Raw genomic sequence first — 25,046 nt, 5'->3', positions numbered from 1 at the left:
TGGTGAGGAGAGGTCCCCAGTCCCCCCACCGCCCCGCCCCTGGAAAGAACCATTGGCATCAGTTTCTCGTGTGTCCGTGCGCGGGCGGTCTGTCCATATCCGAGCACACACGTGCATTTGTTCCCAAATGATTACCTAGTGCACACTTTGCACCTCGTTGTTTACACGCAACAGTATATCTCGACATATCTTGGTGGGTTGGGGCACATAAAGCTGCCTCGTCCATTTCCCTCCCATTATAATGGCTGTACCATATTTTATGTAACCAGTGATCTATTCATACATATTTAATTTGTCTCTGTCACACATTTTACTAACCCTCTAGGATAAATTCCAGAAGTAGAATTGCTGGGTGTAGGGCTAGGTTACTTTTTATCTTGACAGACATTTCCAGGTTGCCTTTCACGCGGGATTTAAGCTGGTGTACACCATTGGCAGTCTGGGCGAATACCTGTTTATCCACACTCTAAGGAGCCACACAGTGTACATGCGGGCTTTTTGATCTTTGCCAGCCTGATGGTCGTAGTCTGTTACATCACAGTTTGTACTTACGAGTGAGGTTGTGTATCTTTTCATATGGTCGAGTCAGATCTCGTAAGTGTCTTTCTACAGCCATTTTTCTGTTGGGTGGTTGGTGGTTTTCCCATACGTTTTCCCTAGCACTCAGTGTGGTAGGTGAGTTTGCCCTTCGCGGTGAAGTTAGTTGTAAGGTTTTCCCTGCTTGTTGCTTGTCTTTGTTCAGAGATGTCTCGGTTCTCTAGAAGCAGGGCCTGAAACTGGAGATTGTGTTTGATGATTCAGGGTGTGTTCTCAGGAGAAGGGGAGGGAAGGAAGCAGGATGGGGCAGAGGAAAAAGATGTGTATCTGCCCACTTATGGGCACGTAAGGGGCCCCTAAAGGCCACACAGGCGCCTCTTTGTCCCCAGTATGTAGCAGCTTCCCCACCTCCTCATCACGATCCGGACCGGTTGCCCCTGCAGAACAGTACCACCTTTCTCTGCTTGCTTGTCTGCTGGCATCAGGAGGTGACTGCGGTTTTAAGTTTAGATCCCTTTTTTGTCCCCTGGTAGAAGCATTTTACCCCTAGAGCCAGGCTCTCAAAACAGATGGAGCCAAAAGTTTCAGGGCTGGGAGCACACGTTCCCCAAGTGGGTCTCTTGGATTGATGGTGATCAGAGCCACTCCTGCTGTCGTACCTTGGACCCCAGACCCATGCGTTCTGTCCACTGGGGACCAGGCGTGGTGTAATGACTGCTGGTTCCAGATGTGCCCTGCATTCTGAAGAGATGTGGCATCCTTTCAGGTGTCCCCTCCTGGGTGTGCCCCGACCCTGTAGCGGACCTTGCTGGTGGTCTGGGCCCCTGAGTTTCAGCATTGTCTCAGACCCTCTCTTCCAAGCCTTGAACAGTTTCCTTCCCCCGTGTACTGTAACTCAAGTGAGTGACTGTGAGTCCCTTCGGAGGGAACTGGGGGCGTTGCTGCAGCGCACACTTGTGTCGGTGTTACAGATTCATTCTCCTGGGGCTTGGCCTTTCCCTCAGGCACTTCCTGGGACTGGAAACCGGGTCAGAGACTGCCACTTTGCGTTGGAGCAGCACACTCAGTGGTGGTGTCCTTGTTTGTATACATGAGGCGGGACCCTGGTTGGCTCTCAGCAGCTCTCTTGCCCCTGGGAACGCCTCTGCTCTAGTTGCATCTCTGTGGGGCCTGCATACCAGCCCCCCCGCCCCGCCATTTAACCATTTACAGTCACCGCCCACTGCAGTGAGCACGCCTGCCTGCCCTGCTCCTGGTGGCTGAGTGCTGCCACCTGGCTTCTGCTCTCCCACGGCCCTGTCGTCCCCCTCGCTGCAGGAAGCCTAGTGCTAAAGCATCTTTCCCATTAGCTCTCCCCCTGAGAACAGCCACCGCAGAGCTGCTGGGTGGTGCCCGCACCCCTGCCAGCCCATTCGTTCCAGCTCATCCTTGAGAGTGGGGTGTCTTCCCAGCCCTCCCAAGTAGCAGGGGCAGCCGTGGGGTTCCAGCTCTTACACGGTAGACCCCGTCCAGCGGGCCCACCTCTCTGCATCTTTTGAAACCTTTATCCACAGTTTGCTCGGCAGTTCTGCAATCTCCACTGAGTTTAACATGGGCCTTGCGTTTGCCGAGCTTCTAAGCTGTGCTAGCAGTGCATGAGAGCCGTGTCCGGGCCCCTGACCTGGGTTAAGTGCAGAGCCCCGTAGACGCGCTCGTCCAGCTGGGGGTCCATCCACCTCCATCCGGCACCTCCTGCTCCATCAGTGTTCAGTCTCTCTTCCCAGCGGGTCCCAGTTGTGCTGTGTTGAGATTTGATCCCAGGAACAGGTCTTATGGCCAGGAGGGGCGGAGGGGGCAGACCCTGAGGAGAACAGCATTGTCATGAAAGGTGCCCATCCCAGTGAGGCCCGTGTGTGTCGTTTTCGAGCAAGGGGTGTGTGTGTGTGTGTGTGTGTGTGTGTGTGTGTATGGGGGTCCTGTGGCTTCTAACAAGTGGGGTTGGGCCACTTCTGCAGGCCTAGAGTGGTGAGAAGAATATGAGATTGAGGTTCCCAAGTGCATCTACCTAGGTGTCCCCATCCCACGTCTCAGAGTCCTGCCCTTCCATCAGGGCCCACGCTCTGCCGTGGAAAACTTGTTGATCAAGGTCAAATAGGTGGATGTTATAGGGAGGCTGACTTCGGCTCAGTATAAAAATGGACTTCTCTTATATCTCATCAGCAATTATTTTTGGAAATACTTTCCGCTGTTTAGAGCTGAAGTGACGAGCTCACCAGCACGTTCCTGTGTTGGCTGCAGTCTCTATAAGGGCGGCAGGAATGGCAGTGGGGTTAGCGGGTGTCCAAGACAGTCTGGCTTTTGCTGCCAGGGCTGATGGAGCTGATGTGACCGCTAGTCAGATGTCCCCTTGGTCTGTGTTGTTCCATCACGTTCATCCCTCTGCAGCTGTGTCCTGAATGTGCTATGATCAGTTAATCGGCACAGCAGCCCGCACCGTGTCGTCTCACGGCGGGTGTGCGCTGGTCCCTGACATCGCTGAAGGAGGCGCTGCACATTGGTCAGGACTGGCAGAGGACCGCCCAGGGCGGTGGGAAAGGCTTTTGTAAGAACTGCCCAGGAGGCATACTTTGTCCCATCTGGAGTTACAGCAGGAATGAGAGCTGCAATTTTCCTTTTTGACAAAACATGTTTTACTAATACATATTTTACAGCGAAAAAAATCTCAAATGAGTGAGGACTCACCTCTGTGAAGAAAGTAGAATCCTTCTTGGTGATCTGTGAGCCTGAATTTGAAGTGTGGTGGCACTTTGAGAAAGGCGAGAGGGTGGTGGTGACATTGTGTCCCCCAGGCCACGTGGAGGTGGAGCAATCCTTGTACAGTCCTGCAGACATGATAACACCAGGGCACTTTTATATGACCCCAACGTAGTCAATATTTTTTTTATTACTATTTGAATTTAAGCAAAATTAATAATTTGGGAGGATACACATCTAGAAGTGGTAACTAATATACAGTATAATACTGATTATGATTCGAAAGGTTTTTAGCAAATGCAATTATTGAGTGAAGCTAGGATACGATTTTTTTATTGTGGTGAAATATGCATAACATAAAATTAACTGTGTTTAAGTGTATATTTCATGGTATTAAGTACACTCACGTAGCTGTGCAACCATCACCACCATCCATTTCCAGAACTTTTTCTTTTCAGAACTTTTCAGAACAATATATATATACACACACCACATATTATTTATCCATTCATCTATCAATGGGCATTGGGTTGTTTCCAACTTTTGACTATTGTGAATAATGCTGTTATGAGCATGGGTGTACAAATGTCTGTTTGGATCTCTGCTTTCAGTTTTTTTTCTTTTTTAAATTGTGTTAAAATATAGCATAAAATGTACCATCTTAAACATTTTTAAGGGTGCAGTTCAATAGTATGAGATATATTCACGTGGTTGTGCAGCCATCACCACCATCCATTGCCTTAACTCTTTTCATCTTGTAAATCTGAAACTATACCTATTAAACAAAAACTCCGCATTCTTTCCTCCCCACAGCCCCTGGCAACCATCGTTCTGTCTCTATGAATTGGACTTCTCTAGGAAGTTCATATGAGTGGAATCATACACTGTTAGTCTTTTTGTGACTGGCTTATTTCACTTAGCATAATATTCTCAAGTTTTACCCGTGTTGTAATGTACTGCAGAATTTCCTTCCTTTTTAAGGCTGAACAATATACTATTGTATGGATACACCACATCTCACTTATCCGTTCATCCATCAGTGGACACTTGGGTTGCTTCCATGTTGTTATTGTGAACGATGCTGCTATGAACATGCGTATACAAAAATCTCTTTGAGACCCTGCTTTTAATTCTTTTGGGTTTATCTATACCCAGAAGTGGAATTGCTGGGTCATATGGTAATTCTATTTTTAATGTTTTGAGGAACCTCCATACTGTTTTCCACAGCAGCTGCACCATTTTATATTCCCACCAACAGTGCACAGGCGTTCCAGTGTCTCTACATCCTCGCTAGCACTCGTTGTTTTCTGTTTTTGTTTGTGTTTTGTTTTTCACTAGCCATCCTAATGAGTTTGAGGTGGTATCTCATGGTAGTTTTGATTGTATTTCTCTAATGATTAGTGATCTCAAGCATCTTTTCATGTTCTTATTGGACATTTGTGTATCTTCTTTGGAGAAAAGTGTATTCAAATCTTTTGCCCATTTTGGCATCAGGTGTTTTTTTGTTGAGTTTTAGGAGTTCTCAGTATATTCTAGATATTAATCCCTTGTCAGATATATGATTTGCAAATATTTTCTCCCATTCCGTGGGTTGCTCTTTTACTCTGTGGATAGTGTCTCTTAATGTACAAAATTTTAAAATCTTGTTGAACTCCGGTGTGTCTGTTTTTTTGCCTTTGTCACCTGTGCCTTTGGTGTCATATCCAAGAAATCATTGCCAAATCCAATATCATGAAGCTTTTGTCCTATGTTTTCTTCTAAGAGTTTTATTGTCTGCTTGCAGTTCTTTTACATAGATATCCAGAAGTGGAATTGCTGGATCATATGCTAATTCTATGTTTTATTTCTTAAGGAATGACCATACTGTTTTCCATAGTGGCTGTACCATTTTACAGTCCCACCAGCAGTGCACAAGGGTTCCAGTTTCTCCATGTCCTCACCAACACATTATTTTCTGTTTTGATAGTAGCCGTCCAGATGGGTGTGAAGTAGTATCTCACTGTGGTTTTGATTTGCATTTCGCTAGTTACTAGTGATATTGAGAATCTTTTCATGTGCTTATTGGCCATCTATACACCTTCTTTGGAGAAATATCTATTTAAGTCCTTTGCATATTTCTTAATCAGGTTGTTTGGTTTTTTGTTGTGGAGTTATAGGAGTTCTTTTTGTATTCTGGGTATTAACTTCTTGTCAGATATATGATTGCAAATATTTTCTCCCATTGGGTAGGTTGTCTTTGCACTCTATTGATGGTGTCCTTTGATGTACAAAGTTTTAAATTTTGATGAAGTCCAGTTTGTCTCTTTTTTTTCTCTTATTGCCTGTGCTTTTTTTTTTTCCCACATTAAAGGTTTTTAAAATTGTGTTAAAATACACATAACATAAAATTTACCATCTTAACCATTTTTAAGTGTACAGTTTAAGTGTTCTAACATTCACGTTGCTGTGCAACCATTACCACCATTCACCTCCAGGATTGTTTTCACCTTGCCAGACTGACACTCTGTACCTATTAAACAATAACCCCGTTTCTCCCTCCCCCCAGCCTCTGACAGCCACCATTCCACTTTCTGTCTCTCTGAATTTGACTACTCTGGATACCTCATATAAGTGGAATCATATAGTATTTACCTTTTTGTGCCTGGGCTTATCCATGTTGTAGCATGTATCAGAATTTCCTTCCTTTTTAATGATGAATAATATCCCACTGTTTATAACACATTTTGTTTATCCAATTCTTCCGTCAAGAATTGAGTTGCTTCCACCTTTTGTTATTGCCTGTGCTTTTGGTATCATATCCAGTAAATCATTGCCACATCCAATGTCATGAAGCTTTTCCTCTATGTTTTCTTCCAAGAGTCTTATAGTTTTAGGTCTTAAATTTAGGTGTTTGATCCATTTGAGTTAATTTTTGTGTATGGTGTTAGCTAAGGGTCAAACTTGATTCTTTTGTGTGTGGAGTCTTGTTTTCCCAGTACCACTTGTTGAAAAGATTGTCCTTTCCCCACTGAATGGTGTTGGCACCCTTATCAAAAATCAACTGACACTGTATATGAGGGTTTATTTCTGAGCTCTCTATTCTGTTTCATTGCTCTGAATGTCTGTCTTGATGCCAATACCACACTGTTGGTTATTGTAGCTTTGTAGTAAGTTTTGAAATCAGGAAGTGTGAGAATAGATGAAAGGTAATATTGATACATTTAAGGAAGGGATTGCATTTGGTTTACATGAGCACATAAGAAGAGGATAGAAAGGCCTCTGCTAGCTGCACATCTGTGGCAACGTTCTGGAATGTTCATTTGTAACAACCTTAAGTATGAACCAGTAATAAGATGTGCTACTTATTTATTTCTAAACTGTTCTGTCAGAGGGGTGGATTCTCAGCCCTGTAGAGAGTGGGGAAACTAATACACAGTTAGTTTTATTCTCTCCCCCTCACCCCCACCTTAGAAAGGATAAAATCTAAAACTTTTTAGAATGAGTATGCATTTCCCTTTGGAGCTACGCAGCACACACGGAACAGCTTTTGAATGCAGCTGTTCTGAAGTTTAGGGTGCTCATCTGACTGTGCCTAGACTCAGCCTATATCTGCCACTGTGCCCTGTGTGAGCTTCTGCCAGTCCCTCTCCTCTCTGTGCCAGTTTTCTTCTCTGTGGGCAGGTGGTTGCCTGGCACAGCAGTAGGTGAACTGACTCAAGCCTGTGTTTACCTTGCTTGCATTTGATAATCCCAGAGTAACCTGCCTGCTTGGTTCCCCAGTCAGAGAGGGCATCTGCAAACAAAGACAGTTTGATTTCTTCCCTCCCAACCTTTACCTTCGATTTCCTTTTCTTGTCTTACTGCATTATCTAGGACTTCCAATACAGTATTGAAAAGCAGTGGTGAGAGGGGACATCCTTTCCTTGTTCCTGGTCTTAGGCGATCTTAGAGCTTCTTACCATTCAGTATTGATGTTAGCTGTAAGTTTTTTGTACATGTTCCTTATCAAGTTGAGGAAGTTCCCCTCTATTTCTAGTTTGCTGAGAGTTTTTGTTATGAATATTAGAGGTTGTCAAATGCTTCTGCTGCATCTATTGATACCATATGATTTTTCTCTTTAGCCTGTTAAAGTGGTGGATCACATTAAATAATTTTTGAATGTAGAGTCAACTTTGCATACCTGGGATAAATCCCACTTGCTTTTGGTTTATAATTCTTTTTATGCGTTGTTGGATTTGATTTGCTAATATTTTGTTGAGGATTTTTGTATCTGTTTTATGAGAAATATTGGTCTTTCCTTTCTTGTAGTATCTTTGGTTTTGATACTAAGGTAATGCTGCCTCAAAAAATGGGTTAGGAAGTGTTTTCTCTTTTCATTTTCTGGAAGAGATTATAGAGAATTGGTATAGTTTCTTCGTTAAATGTTGAGTAGAATTAACCAGTGAATCTGTCTCGACCTGATACTTTCTGTTTTAGAAAGTTATTATTGATTCAATTTCCTTAATAGCTTGTATGCCTATTCACATTATCCATTTCTCCTTATGTGAATTTTGTTTGGTAGATTGTGTCTTTCAAGGAATTCCACTAGTGGTCCAGTGGTTAGGACTCTGCGCTTCCACTGCAGGGGGCCTGGGTTCAATCCTTGGTCAGGGAACTAAGATCCTGCAAGCCGCACAGCGCGGCCAAAAAAGAGAGAATTCCGTTGGGATCTGAGAACATACTTTGTATGGTTTCTGTTCTTTTAAATTTGTTAAGGTGTGTTTTATGGCCCAGAATGTGCTCTGTCGTGGTGAATGTTCATGTGAGCTTGAGAAGAATGTGTGTTCTGTTGAATGCTGTTGTTGGATGAAGTAGTCTGTTGATGTTAGTTATATGCAGTTGGTGGAAGATGTTGAGTTCACCTTTGTCCTTAATCATTTTCTGCCTGCTGGATCTGTCATTTTCTGTCCATTTCTGAGAAGGGGGTGTTGAAGTCTTCAGCTGTAATAGTGGATTCATCTGTTTCTCCCCGTAGTTCTATCAGTTTTTGCCTCATGTGTTTTTGAAGCTCTGTTGTTAGGTGCATACACATTAAGGATTGTTATGTTTTTATTATGTAATACCCCTCTTTAAAGTCGGTTTCTTGTAGACAGCATATACTTGTGTCTTGAATTTTTTATCCAGTCTGGTAGTTTTTGTCTTTTAATTGGTATATTCAGACGATTCACATTTAAAGTGATTATTGACATAGTTGGATTAATATTTACCATATTTGTAATTGTTTTCTATTTGTTGCTCTTGTTCTTTGTTTGTTTTGTCTTCTACTCTATTTCTGCTTTATCTGGTTTTATTTGAGCATTTTTATAATTCCATTGTTTCTCCTTAACATATCAATTATACTTCTGGTTTTTTTGTTTTTTATTATTTTATTTATTTTATTTTTGGCTCCGTTGGGTCTTCGTTGCTGCGTGCGGGCTTTTCTTTAGTTGCGGCGAGCAGGGGATACTCTTTGCTGCGGTGCGTGGGCGTCTCATTATGGTGGCTTCTCTTTTATTTATTTATTTATTTATTTATTATACAGCAGGTTTTATTAGTTCTCTATTTCATACATATTAGTGCATATATGTCAATCCCAATCTCCCAGTTCATCCCACCAATGCCACCACCATCCATGCCCCTGCTTTCCCCATTTGGTGTCCATATCTTTGTTCTCTACACCTGTATCTATTTCTGCCTTGCAAACTGGTTCATCTGTACCATTTTTCTAGATTCCACATATGCGTATATGCGTTAATATACGATATTTGTTTTTCTCTTTCTGACTTACTTCACTCTGTATGACACTCTCTAGGTCCATCCACGTCTCTGCAGATGACCCAATTTCGTTCCTTTTTATGGCTGAGTAATATTCCTTTGTATATATATGTACCACATCTTCTTTACCCATTTGTCTGTTGATGGGCATTTAGGTTGTTTCCATGACCTGGCTATTGTAAAAATAGTGCTGCAAACACTGGGGTGCATGTGTCTTTTTGAGTTATGGTTTTCTCTGGGTATATGCCCAGTAGTGGGATTGCTGGGTCATATGGTAGTTCTATTTTTAGTTTTTTAAGGAACCTCCATACTGTCTCCATAGTGGCTGTATCAATTTACATTCCCACCAGCAGTGCAAGAGGGTTCCCTGTTCTCCACACCCTCTTCAGTATTTGTTGTAGATTTTCTGATGATGCCCGTTCTAACTGGTGTGAGGTGATACCTTATTGTAGTTTTGATTTGCATTTCTCTAATGATTAGTGATGTTGAGCATCTTTTCATGTGTTTGTTGGCCATCTGTATGTCTTCTTTGGAGAAATGTCTATTTAGGCCTTCTGCCCATTTTTTGATTGGGTTGTTTGTTTTTTTAATATTGAGCTGCATGAGCTGTTTATATATTTTGGAGATTAATCCTTTGTCAGTTGCGTTGTTTGCAAATATTTTCTCCCATTCTGAGGGTTGTCTTTTTGTCTTGCTTACAGTTTCCTTTGCTGTGCAAAAGCTTTTAAGTTTCATTAGGTCCCATTTGTTTATTTTTGTTTTTATTTCCATTACTCTAGGAAGTGGGTCAAAAAAGATCTTGCTGTGATTTATGTCAGAGAGTGTTCTTCCTATGTTTTCCTCTAAGAGTTTTATAGTGCCCGGTCTTACATTTAGGTCTTTAATCCATTTTGAGTTTATTTTTGTGTATGGTGTTAGGGAGTGTTCTGATTTCATTCTCTTACATGTGGCTGTCCAGTTTTCCCCGCACCACTTATTGAAGAGACTGTCTTTTCTCCATTGTATATCCTTGCCTCCTTTGTCATAGATTAGTTGACCATAGGTGCGTGGGTTTATCTCTGGGCTTTCTATCCTGTTCCATTGTTCTGTATTTCTGTTTTTGTGCCAGTACCATATTGTCTTGATGACTGTAGCTTTGTAGTATAGTCTGAAGTCAGGGAGTCTGATTCCTCCAGCTCCATTTTTTTTCCTCAAGACTGCTTTGGCTATTCGGGGTCTTTTGTGTCTCCATACAAATTTTAAGATTTTTTTGTTCTAGTTCTGTTAAAAATGCCATTGGTAATTTGATAGGGATTGCACTGAATCTGTAGATTGCTTTGGGTAGTATGGTCATTTTCACAATGTTGATTCTTCCAATCCACGAACATGTTATATCTTTCCATCTGTTTGTGTCATCTTTGATTTCTTTCATCAGTGTCTTATAGTTTTCTGAGTACAGGTCTCTTACCTCCTTAGGTAGGTTTATTCCTAGGTATTTTATTCTTTTTGTTGCAATGGTGAATGGGATTGTTTCCTTAATTTCTCTTTCTGATCTTTCATTGTTAGTGTATAGGAATGCAAGAGATTTCTGTGCATTAACTTTGAATCCTGCAACTTTACCAGATTCATTGATTAGCTCTAGTAGTTTTCTGGTGGCATCTTTAGGATTCTCTATGTATAGTATCATATCATCTGCAAACAGTGACAGTTATACTTCTTCTTTTCCAATTTGTATTTCGTTTATTTCTTTTTCTTCTCTGATTGCTGTGGCTAGCTAGGACTTCCAAAACTATGTTGAATAATAGTAGCGAGAGTGGACATCCTTGTCTTGTTCCTGATCTTAGAGGAAATGCTTTCAGTTTTTCACCAATTGAGAATGATGTTTGCTGTGGGTTTGTCATATATGGCCTTTATTATGTTGAGGTCGGTTCCCTTTATGCCCACTTTCTGGAGAGTTTTTATCATGAATGGGTGTTGAATTTTGTCAAAAGCTTTTCTGTATCTATTGAGATGATCATATGGTTTTTATTCTTCAATTTGTTAATATGGTGTATCACATTGATTGATTTGTATATATTGAAGAATCCTTGCATCACTGGGATAAATCTCACTAGATCATGGTGTATGATCCTTTTAATGTGTTGTTGGATTCTGTTTGCTAGTATTTTGTTGAGAATTTTTGCATCTATATTCATCAGTGATATTGGTCTGTAGTTTTCTTTTTTTGTAGTATCTTTGGTTTTGGTATCGGGGTGATGGTGGCCTTGTAGAATGAGTTTGGGAGTGTTCCTTCTTCTGTAATTTTTTGGAAGAGTTTGAGAAGGATGGGTGTTAGCTCTTCTCTAAATGTTGGATAGAATTCACCTCTGAAGCCATCTGGTCCAGGACTTTTGTTTGTTGGAAGATTTTTAATCACACTTCCAACTCCGTAACTTGTGATTGGTCTGTTCATATTTTCTGTTTCTTCTGGTTCAGTCTTGGAAGGTTATACCTTTCTAAGAATTTGTCCATTTCTTCCAGGCTGTCCATTTTATTGGTGTAGAGTTGCTTGTAGTAGTCTCTTATGATCCTTTGTATTTCTGTGGTGTCCATTGTAACTTTTCTGTTTTCATTGCTAATTTTATTGATTTGAGTCCGTCCCTCTTTTTCTTGATGAGTCTGGCTAAAGGTTTATCAATTTTGTTTATCTTCTCAAAGAACCAGCTTTTAGTTTTATTGATCTTTGCTACTGTTTTCTTTGTTTCTATTTCATTTATTTTTGCTCTGATCTTTATGATTTCTTTCCTTCTAATATCTTTGGGTTTTGTTTGTTCTTCTTTCTCTGGTTCCTTTAGGTGTAAGTTTAGATTGTTTATTTGAGATTTTTCTTGTTTCCTGAGGTAGGCTTGTATTGCTATAAACTTCCCGCTTAGAACTGCTTTTGCTGCATCCCATAGGTTTTGGATCATCACGTTTTCATTGTAATTTGTCTCTAGGTATTTTTTGATTTCCTCTTTGATTTCTTCAGTGATCTCTTGGTTATTTAGTAATGTTTAGCCTCCATGTGTTTGTGTTTTTTACGTTTCTTCCCCTGTAATTGATTTCTAATCTCATAGCGTTGTGGTCGGAAAAGATGCTTGATATGATTTCAATTTTCCTAAATTTACTGAGGCTTGATTTGTGACCCAAGATGTGATCTGTCCTGGAGAATGTTCGGTGTGCACTTGAGAAGAAAGTGTAATCTACTGTTTTTGGATGGAATGTCCTATAAATATCAATTAAATCTATCTGATCTATTGTGTCATTTAAAGCTTGTGTTTCCTTATTAATTTTCTATCTGGATTAGCTTTCCATTGGTGTAAGTGAGGTGTTAAAGTCCCCCACTATTATTGTGTTACTGTTGATTTCCTCTTTTATAGCTGTTAGCATTTGCCTTATGTATTGAGGTGCTCCTGTGTTGGGTGCATATATATTTATAATTGTTATATCTTCTTCTTGGATTGATCCCTTGATCATTATGTAGTGTCCTTCCTTGTCTCTTGTAACATTCTTTATTTTAAAGTCTATTTTATCTGATATGAGCATTGCTACTCCAGCTTTCTTTTGATTTCCATTTGCATGGAATATCTTTTTCCATCCCCTCACTTTCCATATGTGTCCCTAGGTCTGAAGTGGGTCTCTTGTAGACAGCATGTATATGGGTCTTGTGTTTGTATCCATTCAGCGAGCCTGTGTCTTTTGGTTGGAGCATTTAATCCATTCACATTTAAGGTAATTATTGATATGTATGTTCCTATTACCATTTTCTTAATTGTTATGGGTTTATTTTTCTAGGTCCTTTTCTTCTCTTGTGTTTCCCACTCAGAGAAGTTCCTTTAGCATTTGTCATAGAGCTGGTTTGTTGGTGCTGAATTCTCTTGGCTTTTGCTTGCCTGTAAAGCTTTTGATTTCTCCGTTGAATCTGAATGAGATCCTTGCTGGGTAGAGTAATCTTGGTTGTAGGTTCTTCCCTTTCATCACTTTAAATATATCGTGCCACTCCCTTCTGGCTTGTAGAGTTTCTGCTGAGAAATCAGCTGTTAACCTTATGGGAGTTCCCTTGTACGTTATTTGTTGTTTTTCCCTTGTTGTTTTCAATAATTTTTCTTTGTCTTTAATTTTTGTCAGCTTGATTACTGTGTATCTCGGCGTGTTTCTCCTTGGGTTTTTCCTGCCTGGGATTCTCTGTGCTTCCTGGACTTGGGTGGCTATTTCCTTTCCCATGTTAGGGAAGTTTTCGACTATAATCTCTTCAAATATTTTCTCGGGTCCTTACTCTCTCTCTTCTCCTCCTGGAACCCTATAATGTGAATGTTGGTGCATTTAATGTTGTCCCAGAGGTCTCTTAGGCTGTCTTCATTTCTTTTCATTCTTTTTTCTTTGTTATCGTCCATGGCAGTGAATTCCACCATTCTGTCTTCCAGGTCACTTATCCGTTCTTCTGCCTCAGTTATTCTGCTATTGATTCCTTCTAGTGTATTTTTCATTTCAGTTATTGTGTTGTTCATCTCTGTTTGTTTGTTCTTTAATTCTTCTAGGTCTTTGTTAAACATTTCTTGCATCTTCTCGATCTTTGCCTCCATTCTTTTTCTGAGGTCCTGGATCATCTTCACTATCATTATTCTGAATTCTTTTTCTTGAAGGTTGCCTATCTCCACTTCATTTATTTGTTTTTCTGGGGTTTTATCTTGTTCCTTCATCTGGTACGTAGTCCTCTACCTTTTCATTTTGTCTGTCTTTCTGTGAATGTGGTTTTTGTTCCACAGACTGCAGGATTGTAGTTCTTCTTGCTTCTGCTGTCTGCCCTCTGGTGGATGAGGCTATCTCAGAGGCTTGTGCAAGTTTCCTGATGTGAGGGACTGGTGATGGGTAGAGTTGGGTGTTGCTCTGGTGGGCAGAGCTCAGTAAAACTTTAATCCACTTGTCTGCTGACTTTAATCCACTTGTCTGCTGATAGGCGGGTCTGAGTTCCCTCCCTGTTGGTTGTTTGGCCTGAGGTGACCCAGCACTGGCGCCTACAGGCTCTTTGGTGGGGCTAATGGCGGACTCTGGGAGGGCTCACGCCAAGGAGCACTTCCCAGAACTTCTGCTGCCTGTGTCCTTGTCCCCGCAGTGAGCCACAGCTACCCCCTGCCTCTGCAGGAAACCCTCCACCACTGGCAGATAGGTCTGGTTCAGTCTCCTGTGGGGTCACTGCTCCTTCCCCCGGGTCCGGATGCCCACACTACTTTGTGTGTGCCCTCCAAGAGTGGAGTCTCTGTTTCCCCCAGTCCTGTCGAAGTCCTGCAATCAAATTCCGCTAGCCTTCAAAGTCTGATTCTCTGGGAATTCCTCCTCCCATTGCTGGACCCCCAGGTTGGGAAGCCTGACGTGGAGCTCAGAACCTTCACTCCAGTGGGTAGACTTCTGTGGCATAATTGTTCTCCAGTTTGTGACTCACCCACCCAGCAGTTACGGGATTTGATTTTATTGTGATTGTGCCCCTCCTACCATCTCATTGCAGCTTCTCCTTTGTCTTTGGATGTGGGGTATCTTTTTTGGTGAGTTCCAGTGTCTTCCTGTCGATGATTGTCCAGCAGGTAGTTGTGATTCCAGTGCTCTCGCAAGAGGGAGTGAGCACATGTCCTTCTACTCCGCCATCTTGAGCCTGTGGCCCTCAATTATACTTCTTTATAAATATTTTTAGTGGTTGCCCTAGGGTTTGCAATTTACATTTACAACTAATCTTAATCCGTTTTCAAATAACACTACATTGCTTCACAGGTAGTGCAGGTACCTTATAACCAAATTAATTACCCAATACATCTTGCTATTTTTCTTTTGAACAAACTGTTATCTGTTAGATCAACTACAATAAGTAAAGTAGAAGGTATTATTTTACCTTTATTTATTTCTTCTCTCATGTTTTTTCCTTGATGTAGATCAATTTCTGACCAAATCATTTTCCTTCTCTCTGAATAAATTCTCTTAACATCTCCTGCCAGGTAATCATGAAATCTCCCAATTTTTGTTTGTCTGAGAAAGTCTTTATTTCTCCTTCACTTTTGAAGGACAGTTTCACCAGATGTAGAATTGTAGGTTCGTGGATTTTTCTTTCAATACTGAGTGTTTCACTCTTCTCTTGCTTGCATGGTTTCTGAAGAGAAGTTTGATATCATTATTACCCCTGCTTCTCTGTGGGTAAGGTGCTATTTGGTGTTTTCCTGTTGCTTACTTCCAGGTTTTCTCTTGGTCTTTGATTTTTTTGCAATTTGAATATGATATGCCTAGGTGTAGTTTTTGGTTTTGTTTTTTGTTTTGCTATTTATCCTGCTTGATGTCCTCTGAGCTTCCTGGGTCTGTGGTTTGTTGTGTGACATTGAGGAAATTCTTAGCCATTATTGCTTCAAGTATTTCTTGTGTTTCTTTCTCCCCTTCTTTTCCTGGTAGTCCCACTACACATTTCTTATACCTTTTGTAATTTTCCATTGTTGGATATTCTATTCCTTTTTTTCGGTTTGTTTTTTCCCTTCTTTTCTTTTTTCTATTTCCTTTTCAGTTTGGGGAGTTTTTACTGACATATCTCCAAGCTGTGTCCATCTACTGGTGAACGAATCAAAAGCATTCTTCATTTCTGTTGTAATGTTTTTGGTTTTTAACATTTCCCATTGATTTTTTTCCTTAGAATTTCCATCTCTTTGCTTACATCGCCGATCAGTTCTTGCATGATGTTCACTTTATTAGAGCCCTTAGCATGTTAATCATAGTTGTTTTAAATTCCTGGTCTGATAATTCCAAAATCTCTGCCATATCTGAGTCTGGTTCTGATGCTTGCCCTCTATGTTCAGTGTTCTTTGCCTATTAGCATGCCTTGTAATTTTTTGTTGAAAGCTGGGTGTAGTGATTCAGGTAAAAGGAGCTGAGGTAAAGAGGCCTTCCTGCCTGGCCCCCCAGAGTTTTGTCTCAAGCTTGTCCGTGCCCATGTCCAGCCCTTGGTCAGTCCCCTTCTGGTGCGCCTCCCAGGCTGGCTCCTGTGGCTTCTCTCCAGGGGCTGTGATTCTCTGTCCCCTGTTGCTCTCTCCAGTTTTGGGGGCAGCAGTTTGCCCTGTGACCTTGTTCTCTGATGGATCTGAGAAGACATGTTGATTTTTCAGTTTGTTTAGCTCTTTTCTTGTGAGGACAGGAGTGACGACGTCGAACTGGAGACAGGAAGTCTGTTGTCACCCTGTTAACAGCGATCTTAAACATTCGAGTTAGTGAGAGGATGAGAAATGTTGGCTGTAAGAGAAATCAGTAACCCATTAAATCACATTTAAAAACTGTTAATTGGTGGAGATGTGACGGGAACACAGCTGACGCAGCACTGCGTCCGCACCGCACTTGGGGCCCTTTTCATTGAGGTTTGTTAGCCAGGTGCTTCATGGCCTCGTGTCACTTCATTTCTCTATGCTCATCGCTCAGCTGCCTGGCCCTTCGTGACTTAACACGTTTACTTTTAGCAGGTTGTGCAGAACCGTTGTTTTCAGTTTCCAACCATGACCCGGAAACACAAGCCATCCTTGTCGGTCCTTTTATTTATTTTTCATTTTTATTTTTATCTTTTGGTCACACCATGCGCCTTGTGGGATCTTAGTTCCCCTATCAGAGATTGAACCAGGGCCCCCCTGCAGTGGAAGCCTGGAGTCTTAACCACTGGCCCGCCAGGGAAGTCCCTTGTCTGTCCTTTTAGAATCCAGATTTCACCAAACTAATTTTGAGGTGTCCTTTACAGGACTTTGATGACAACATTGATGCAGTCTGGTGGGAAGTGTGGGAGTGTTCTCCTCAGCCGGTAGAGATTTTGCTAAAAATTTGGAGCACGCTGCCTTGAGGAGACCCCCACTGCGAGCCGGGACTGCGGCCAAGGGGCCTGGTGGTGGGGATGCACGAGGCTCTCGCAGTGCTCTGCTGGCCCGTGGTGGTGTTGGCTCATCTTCCCTTTCTCATGGCACTTTCTCCACTTTCTTTCAGTACTTAGGTCAATTAACATCCATCCCAGGATACCTGAATCCCTCCAGTAGGACTGAAATCCTGCATTACATAGACAATGCAAAGGTAACCCCATCTGCCCGACTCTGTCCTCCTAACCCTCAGCCTGCTCCACCTCCCAACCCTGACCTCTGACCCTCAGTTTGCTCCACCTCCCACCCTGACCTCTGACCCTGTTTGCTCCACCTCCTAACCCTGACTTCTGACCCTTGTTCTCTGACACCAGCTCTTGGCCCTCTGACCTTGGGCCTTCATGGCCGTGAGGGATGACCCAGTCCCATCATGTCAAGGGTGCACTTGGCCCTTGGCTATCAAGACTGTTCCTCAGTCTGAACATGAACTTTCTTCTCCAGACTTGCTCCTGGTGGTTCTGGGCTGTTTCACAATTCACGTTTTCGAGATATCCAAACCACACGCCACAGGTCTGAACCTAAAGGCGGTTCCAGAAGAACCCCCACGTGGATTGAGCACAGCAGTGCCCTGGGAGCGAGCATGGCTGCTCTCGAGGGAGCAGCAGCCTGCCCAGGAGTCAGCACTGGCCGTGTGGGCTGCGTGCGCCACACACGGTGCGGGGCCCCAGGGGAGCCCGTGGCCGGGCCCTGTGTTTCTGATGCCGTGTGCTTCCTTCCAGAGAGCCCACCAGCTCCCCGGACACCTGACCCAGGAGCATGACGCTGTCATCAGCCTGTCTGCCTACAACGTCAAGCTGGCCTGGAGGGACGGGGAGGACACCATCCTCAGGGTCCCCATCCATGACATCGCCGCCGTGTCCTACGTGCGGGATGACGCCTCACACCTGGTGGTCCTAAAGACAGGTATGGACCTGGGGAGTGGGGTCAGGAGGGTCCTTGGCAGATGCCGACCACGCCTCTGTCCTGAGGAGTGAGTCCGTGGATTTCATGGAGCGCTGGAGACAGCTTCTACAGCGGGGGGTCAGCCACTGCTGCCCACTGTGCCTGAGAGAAGCCCTCTGTCCAGAGAAGGGCAGTGACCCAGGAGGCTGTGGGGAACAGGTGCTGAGCTCAGCCACTGTCACTCAGCGGGGCCCCCGTCCGGGATGCTGGCGTGGCCTCTGGCACCCAGGCCTGGTAGAGCCCCGGGCGCAGGTGGCTCCACACGGTGAGGATGGGCCTCAGCTCAGCCCAGCCAACATTCGACCCCTGCCTTTGGCCAGGCAGTCTTCCCAAAGCGGGGGGAGCAAAGATGAGACCAGACCAGCAAGGAGCTCTCTGTCTGCGAGACGTTCTGAGTGTGTCCGTGTAGGAGAATCAGAGAGAACCTTAAACCAGCCGTCAGCTCCCCTTGCCCAGCCCACTCCTCTCACCTGGCGATGAGGGTGCAGTGCCGCCTTACTTGGCACTGCCGGACAGGCTGCCCAGCGGGTCCAGAGCCATGGCCTAAGTCCCTGAGAAATGAGGAGAGAAATCACGGTTTCACACATGCCGTGCCCTTCCCGGCAGGCAGTTCTCAGGTTGTTGCTGCAGCACGGACGCCGTCCTGGGCTCCTTTAGGCACTGGCGGCGGCTGGGTTGAGCCCCAAAGGGCCGGTGGCGGGGCGTGAGGGTGGCCCGCTGGACCGGCCTGGGTCGCACGCTGTGCTTCCGGCAGTGCAGAGTTGTATTTCTGCTTGAGGTCGTTAGTTCACGGGGATCCGAGGGCTTTTTAAGAGCCAGGGCCCTGGTGAGCTTTCTCATTACTGACTCCTCGAGCTTCAAGGAGGTTCCCGTGCAAGGGCCCGTGTGCACAGGTAAGTGGAGCGGTTTGTGCAGGTGGCTGCGGGATTACTACAGCCCCTCTCCTCTGTGTGGCTGTGGCTCAGCGTCCCCTCTGCAGCGTCACACAGCACGCACGCACGCACGCACGCACACTCCCCACACATACTTGTAACACCCATGTACGTCCTCGCACTCACATGCGCTCACACGGGTCCCACACACTCACACTCTCATTCACACTCGCTAGTTCACATGCACACTCACACACACCCCTGCTCTGTCGTGCTGCACTTTGGAACGAGGTCCCCTCTGTGCTCTGCTTGTTTCTCATCTCCCCGTATTGTGTTCAGTGAGCAGCTACCATTTAATGACAGGCATGATTTTCGGTTGAACAACATGAAGCTGCATTTTAATCTACAAAAATGACAATTGAAGGTGGCTCAAACTAGTAGAAAGCATGTGACATGAATGATCTCGTTTAATCTCCACAGTAAACCTGTCAGGAGGATTCTGTTTACTTCCACTGCTGCTGGTGGCCTACCTGGGAGCAGATGGTCACCCGGTGGGTGGGTGGTGGCCGGCTGGTTGAGGAACTGGCTGGGTAACTGCTTCCATCAGTGCTGCCCAGCGCCGTGGTAGCTGCCGTGCCCTGCCAGGGGACTGTCCCCGCAGGAGGCCCGAGGCCGGGGGCCTCCCTAGGGACCGAGCAATGAGGAGAGCACTCTGGCTGCGGGCCTGCCGGCGTTTGGGCCGGTAGGAGGGGAGCTGGCCCCTGGGTTTCTTGTGTCCAGGACATTTCTCAGCGTTAACCATGGAGCAGATTACTAGGAAAACAGGTAACCGAGTTATTTCTAAGAGAGAGAATGAGCTCCGTAGGAGAAACTTTCCAAAAGATGAAAACCAGGACCCAGGGCTTTGAGAGCTTTCAAGTTAAAAGGAAGAGAATGAATTCCGTGTCCTGGAGCGGCCTCCTCATTCTAGCGGATGGCCCTGAAGGGAAGCCTCCAGACTGGGGGCCTCCTGGTCCCTCAGAGGCTCCGTGCCCATCAGGCGCTCTGTGTGTCAGGTGATGCACGTGGCCGTCCTCAGCACAGGTGCCGGCAGTGGTAGCTAACACTCACTAAGTGCCTGCTACCCGCAGGCTGTCTGTGTGCCTCCTTCAACCCGGGCTATGCTGGCGTTTGGGACAACATGGGGTCGGGGTAGAGGTCAGGTCTGGCTGCAGGAGGTTCCGTGTGGCAGGCAGAGCTCGGAGGGCATGGAGACATCTCGTTAAAGGATGTTTCTGCGGATGTAGGATAGTGGACAGTGGATCTGAACCGGAACCTGTGGGGACAGCCTGTAGGACTGTGGCTGGATGCAGCTGGGGGACTGGAAGTGGGCTTGCTTTGCATGGCTTTGGAGCCACATGCCTGCTTCCTTGAGAGCAGCCACGGGTGCGAGCCACAAAGCTACTAAAAATGTTCTAAAAAAGTAAAACGGAACAAGTGAAATCAACGTTACTAATGTATTTCATTTAGGTCTTTATGTCCAGACGTCACGTCAGCGAGGTCAGGGTAACAGTCGCTAGTGAGCGCTAACGCAGTCTTCTTTGTCCTGAGACCTTGTGGGTAGTTGCCACTTCGGGTGCCACTCAGCACCTGTGGCCCGTGGGTCTGTGGGACGGTGCAGTCCGGGGTCTAACCCTGGGATTCATGGGGCTCAGCCTCTGCGCAGGGTGCGGCCAGCCCTGCCCTTCAGAGCCCTGGTCTTTGCAGGCCCATCCACCCCAAGCATGGCTGTTCCTGGCTGGGTTCCCGTCTCTCAGCCGTGTCTGAGCTTCGGGTGGTCTCCCTCCTGGGTGGGCTTGTGCTGAGCTACCCCGGCATCAGGGGAGCTCAAGCCTTCACCTCCACTTCCTGCTCCCAGGTGTGTCTGAGCATCCACTCAGACAGGCCTGGAGCCTTGTTCCTGTAGAAGCTTCCCTGGGCCCCAGGCCCCCCTTCCCACTTCAGGAATTCCCCCTCGCGTCCCACAAGACCTTACGTGTGAGGAGGCTGTGTGTAGTGTTAGGAACACAGGCGGGGGCTCTCACGTCTAGATCCCTACCTGGCTTCTGCCCCTCACGCACCCTCGGGCCTGGCGCTCTGCCCCCTGTGCCTCGTTTCCCCCATCTCTTGTCAGGATTGTGTATTAACCTTGTCACTAGAACCCCGTGAATGCTTTCTTTTGTGTCGATCAAAAGCAGCTGGATATAAGCAGTTTCATATCTCAGCCTAAGATACTCGCACTGTCTTTGGCAAAGATGCTGGAAGGTCATGTAAGGTGACGGCTCTGAGTGGGCAGTGGCAGGGGAGTGAGGATGGGAGGGTGCTCTTGTGAAGGGAAGGTGATGATGGGGGTGCGCCTGGCTCGGCCTGTTCCCACCTGAGTCAGGTAGGGGCCGCCCAGAGCCTGCTGTTGAGCTCCCACACCTACCCTAACCTGCCACGGTGTTGACTTCCCAGCCCAGGACCCCGGCATCTCCCCCAGCCAGAGTTTGTGTGCAGAAAGTTCCAGAGGCCTCACCGCAGGCTCCCTGTCGGAGAGCGGAGTGGGGCCTGTGGAGGCATGCTGCCTGGTGATCCTGGCCGCGGAGAGCAAGGTGAGCAGGGTTGGCAGCTGGTACCCAGGCCCTGCCCACGGCCTGCTCATCCCCCCCCATGTCCTGACCCAGCCCCACCTACAGCTTGCCCAGGCTCCACCCACAGCAGAGCCAGCCCCGCCTATATCCTGATCCAGCCCCGCATACCACCTGACCCAGGTCCCACCCCAGGTCCCACTGGCTCCCAGTCCCCTGGTTCATTCTTCTCTTGGTGGGCCTCACCCCTCCCTTCCCCACACTGACAGGGGCCGTGGTCTGTACCCCAAGCTGTGCCCTTGGGGAAGATGCTTGGGAGTGGGGAGTTGGGGCTTGGGGCCCCACCTCGGCCACCCAAGAGCCACCAGCCTCGGGGAGCCCCTTGATACCCTTCTGTTAAGCTTTCACATCTGTGAGACCAAAGCAGGGCCGCCCCGCCTTAGGTAGCCTCTGATCAGCATCCCTCCTCCCCAGCCCCGCCCACCTTCCCGCTGGGAAGTTCTTCCTCATGGGGCCGCCTCACTGGCCTGTCCCCACTGGAAGCTCCTGCAGGCACTGCCCCGTGTCCCAGGGGCAGAGCCGCCCCAGATGGGACCCTGCGTTAACGGCACACACGTGAAACAGTTGTGCGCTGTCAGGAGTGCCGTCCGTGTGACCTGGCACGGGTGCTGTTCCCTCCCTGCCCCTTTCCCGTGGCTGGGACATGAGTGGGGAGACGGCGCTGGCTGGAAGGGCAGTGGAGGAGGAGGGCCGGCAGCTGACGCTCTTGCGGGTCCAGCCCGCTGCCTGGGTGTGGGCTGGTGTCCTTGCTGCCCCGTTGGGCAGTGGGAGGTGTCAGGCCCTCGGTGCAGGTGTTCGTTCTGCATCTGAGGTGTCGAATGCCCGGAAGCTGCCCAGGAAGGCTCCGCATTGTCCTCCATTGGCAGGTCGCCGCAGAAGAGCTGTGCTCCCTGCTCGGCCAGGTCTTCCAGATCGTGTACACGGAGTCCACCATCGACTTCCTGGACAGAGCCATATTTGACGGGGCCTCGACACCCACCCACCACCTGTCCCTTCACAGTGGTACGTGAGCAAGAGGGCCCCGCCGCCCCTTCCCACCAGGGCTGACTCTGCCGCGAGCTCTTCCCAGGACAACACCTGGGCAGCCTTGTTGTGCAGTGACCCTGTGGCCACTGTCCCGGGGGGGTTTGAGCCGACACCCTTTGTTCCCAGACTTCACTGTTCACGTTAATCTGCAAGTTTAGTCAGGCACACGTGTTCCCCCCACTCCCTGCTTTAGGCCACCTGGTGGCTTCCTGTGTAACTTTGGGGGGCCGGAAACGCTTTTTCTGGAACCACGCCTGGCCAAAGTCACTTTACCAAACTTAGAACCCAGGGCCGGGTGGGGCCCCCAGCGCTGGGGCTGAGAGTGGGTATGGGGCCCCTTCCAAGACGAGGCCTGCCTGGGGCGGGGTGGGGGGCAGTGGCAGGAAGAGCAAGGGGCCCGAAGGCGGTGCAGCCGGACCAGCGCTCAGAGCCACTTCCTCCGTGTGGGCATCTGGGGAGCGTTTTCCGGAATCTGAGCACGCACACGATGCTTCCTTTGCGTGGTAGCCCATTTGAGCTCAGTCTTCTAAACACCAGGAGCATCCACTTTTCAAATGCTTAGTATACTGAGGACCCGTGGCTTCTGTCAGGTGAACAGAAAGAAAGGTATTGGAGCCGGCGCAGCAGTAGCCTCCATGGCAGGCAGCCTCTGGTCTTCCTGTGGAGAGTCCGGCCCTGCACGCACCCCCGGCGGCTCACGCGTCTCCACGAACAGCGCAGAACCCTTTGTGTGCTGACGAAGCTGAGGGGGCTTTCTGAGGAAGGGCTGGCTCTCTCGCCTCCTCCTGGTCTCGCTGTTCATGCTGGAGCCGCCACAGCACTGCAGAGACAGCCCGGCGAGGCCGGCAGTCTGTCCTCACGGGCAGGTGGGGAGGTTGAGGCCCAGAGGCCCGCGGCTTCCCCAGTGGGTAGCAGGTGGTTTATTGAGCTATATTTAAACGTTCAGCTTTAGTGTGATTGCTTTGGCCCTTGTGCATTGAAATTTCCAGTAGTGGTTTTTTTTTAATAAGCTGTTTTACTAAAAAGTACGCAGATCGCAATTATACCGTTAAATGAGTTTCACGAGGTAAACACAGGATGTTCAGCCTACCCGCGTGGGCTTCCTTCCTGCCGGCCTCCTCTCTGCGTGGGTGTCCTTTGTCCCCCAGCCCTCAGGTCTCCCTCTGGGGTCCATGCACACCCGCACTCACACCACGTGTGCACATGCACCCATCACATACATCACACACGCGGCACACGTACGTACATCACGTCACACGCGTGCACACCACACAGCACACACGCTCACGTCCTCACAGACACTTGACGCACACGAGCGTGCACACTAGACGCTCACAGCATACACAGCTCCCCATGCGCGCACACTCTCAGACACGCGTCCTCTGCTGGTTTCTGCCTCAGGGCCTTCCTTGCCGGGTCAGTTCTCTCCTGCTGCTGTGACAGGTCACCACGACTGAGCAGCTTGAGCCACACAGACTTAGTCTCTCACGGTTCTGTAGGTTCGAGCCCACCGTGGGTCTCACTGGCTCAAATCAGGGTGCGGGCCAGCGGCCTTCCTGCTGAGACTCCGGGGAGAAGCTGTTTCCTGCCTTTTCCAGCTTCCCGTGGCCTTCCTCCCTCCACGGTCACAGCCATGGTGGCATCTCTGACCTCCTGTTGTCGCAGCTCCGTCCGGCCCCTCCCCCTCCACACCGAAGGGCCCGGGGCACACGTCAAGCCCCCTCAGATAGCCCAGGGCGTCTTCCTGTCTCAGGGTCAGCTGCCCAGCAACCTCCAGCCCCGTCGCCACGTCACCTGGCACGTGCACCTGGGGTCTGGACGGGGGCATCTTGGGGCCATTATTGTGCTCACTGCACACTTCCCTCCCACTGCCAGACACGTCCCTTTTCTCTCCCTGTCCCCTCCCCAGTCCCACGTTTTCTGATCCCTTTTCTCGTAAAGCTTCGCTTGCTGCATGTGACGGTGCCTCGGCGTTCCTCCTCGTCTGTGTCACACGGACCTTAGGTCATCTCTTTGGTGTTGCCCAAGTAGCTGCTGTGTACCAGGCCCTTTGCTGGTCTGAGGGTCTCAGGCACCCTGAGGCCCCGTGTCTGTCCTCGGGGAGCAGCCGTCCACGTATGGAGCCTGGCTGGGTCCTGGCTGGGTCCAGGCTGGGGCTCAGACCTGCCGGCTCTGATCGTGGCTTCTGCCCTCACCAGCTGTGTGGCATGGGGCAAGTTGCATAACCTCTCTGATTCAGTTCCTCATCTAAAAGTTGGAGCAGTGGTGATACCTGCTGGGATCAGAGAAGACAAAGTAGCACAGCCCCTAGGACGCTGCCGGACGTGGTGCCCACATCTACCAGTGGTGCTTCTCTTGTCCTGGCCATTGGGAAGCCCTCTCCAGCCCCGCCACATGGCACATCCTCCGAGAACCAGAGCATTGTCCTGCCTCCTGCCCAGCCCTGCAGCAGATGGTGCATCTCACAAGACCCCCAGGAGGAACAGGCGCGGGTGCAGCCCAGGGGCCTGGCCGGCTCTGCCCACGAAGGCCTGCAGGCTCCCCACCGCCAGGGCTCTGCGTCTCCTGCTTAGAGCTTGGACACTGGACTCAGTGCCCCC

General features: G+C 47.6%; 1 protein-coding gene across 7 annotated transcripts in view; it reads left to right on the top strand.

Moving 5' to 3' along the window:
• Positions 1–25,046, top strand: part of CCM2 (CCM2 scaffold protein) — a 59,748-nt gene that overhangs the window by 31,816 nt on the left and 2,886 nt on the right. For all 7 annotated transcript variants that reach the window (XM_061198367.1, XM_061198365.1, XM_061198361.1 and 4 more), the window contains 4 exons: positions 17,029–17,112; positions 17,678–17,861; positions 21,248–21,384; positions 22,287–22,422. In XM_061198367.1, the coding sequence (XP_061054350.1) occupies positions 17,029–17,112; positions 17,678–17,861; positions 21,248–21,384; positions 22,287–22,422 (541 nt within the window). The remainder of the gene's footprint in view (positions 1–17,028; positions 17,113–17,677; positions 17,862–21,247; positions 21,385–22,286; positions 22,423–25,046) is intronic.

The sequence above is a fragment of the Eubalaena glacialis genome, chromosome 8 (assembly GCF_028564815.1).
Source record: "Eubalaena glacialis isolate mEubGla1 chromosome 8, mEubGla1.1.hap2.+ XY, whole genome shotgun sequence".
Taxonomy (NCBI): Eukaryota; Metazoa; Chordata; class Mammalia; order Artiodactyla; family Balaenidae; genus Eubalaena; species Eubalaena glacialis.
The sequence above is the reverse complement of the archived record's forward strand: the minus strand, read 5'-3'. Positions and strand labels throughout refer to the sequence as shown.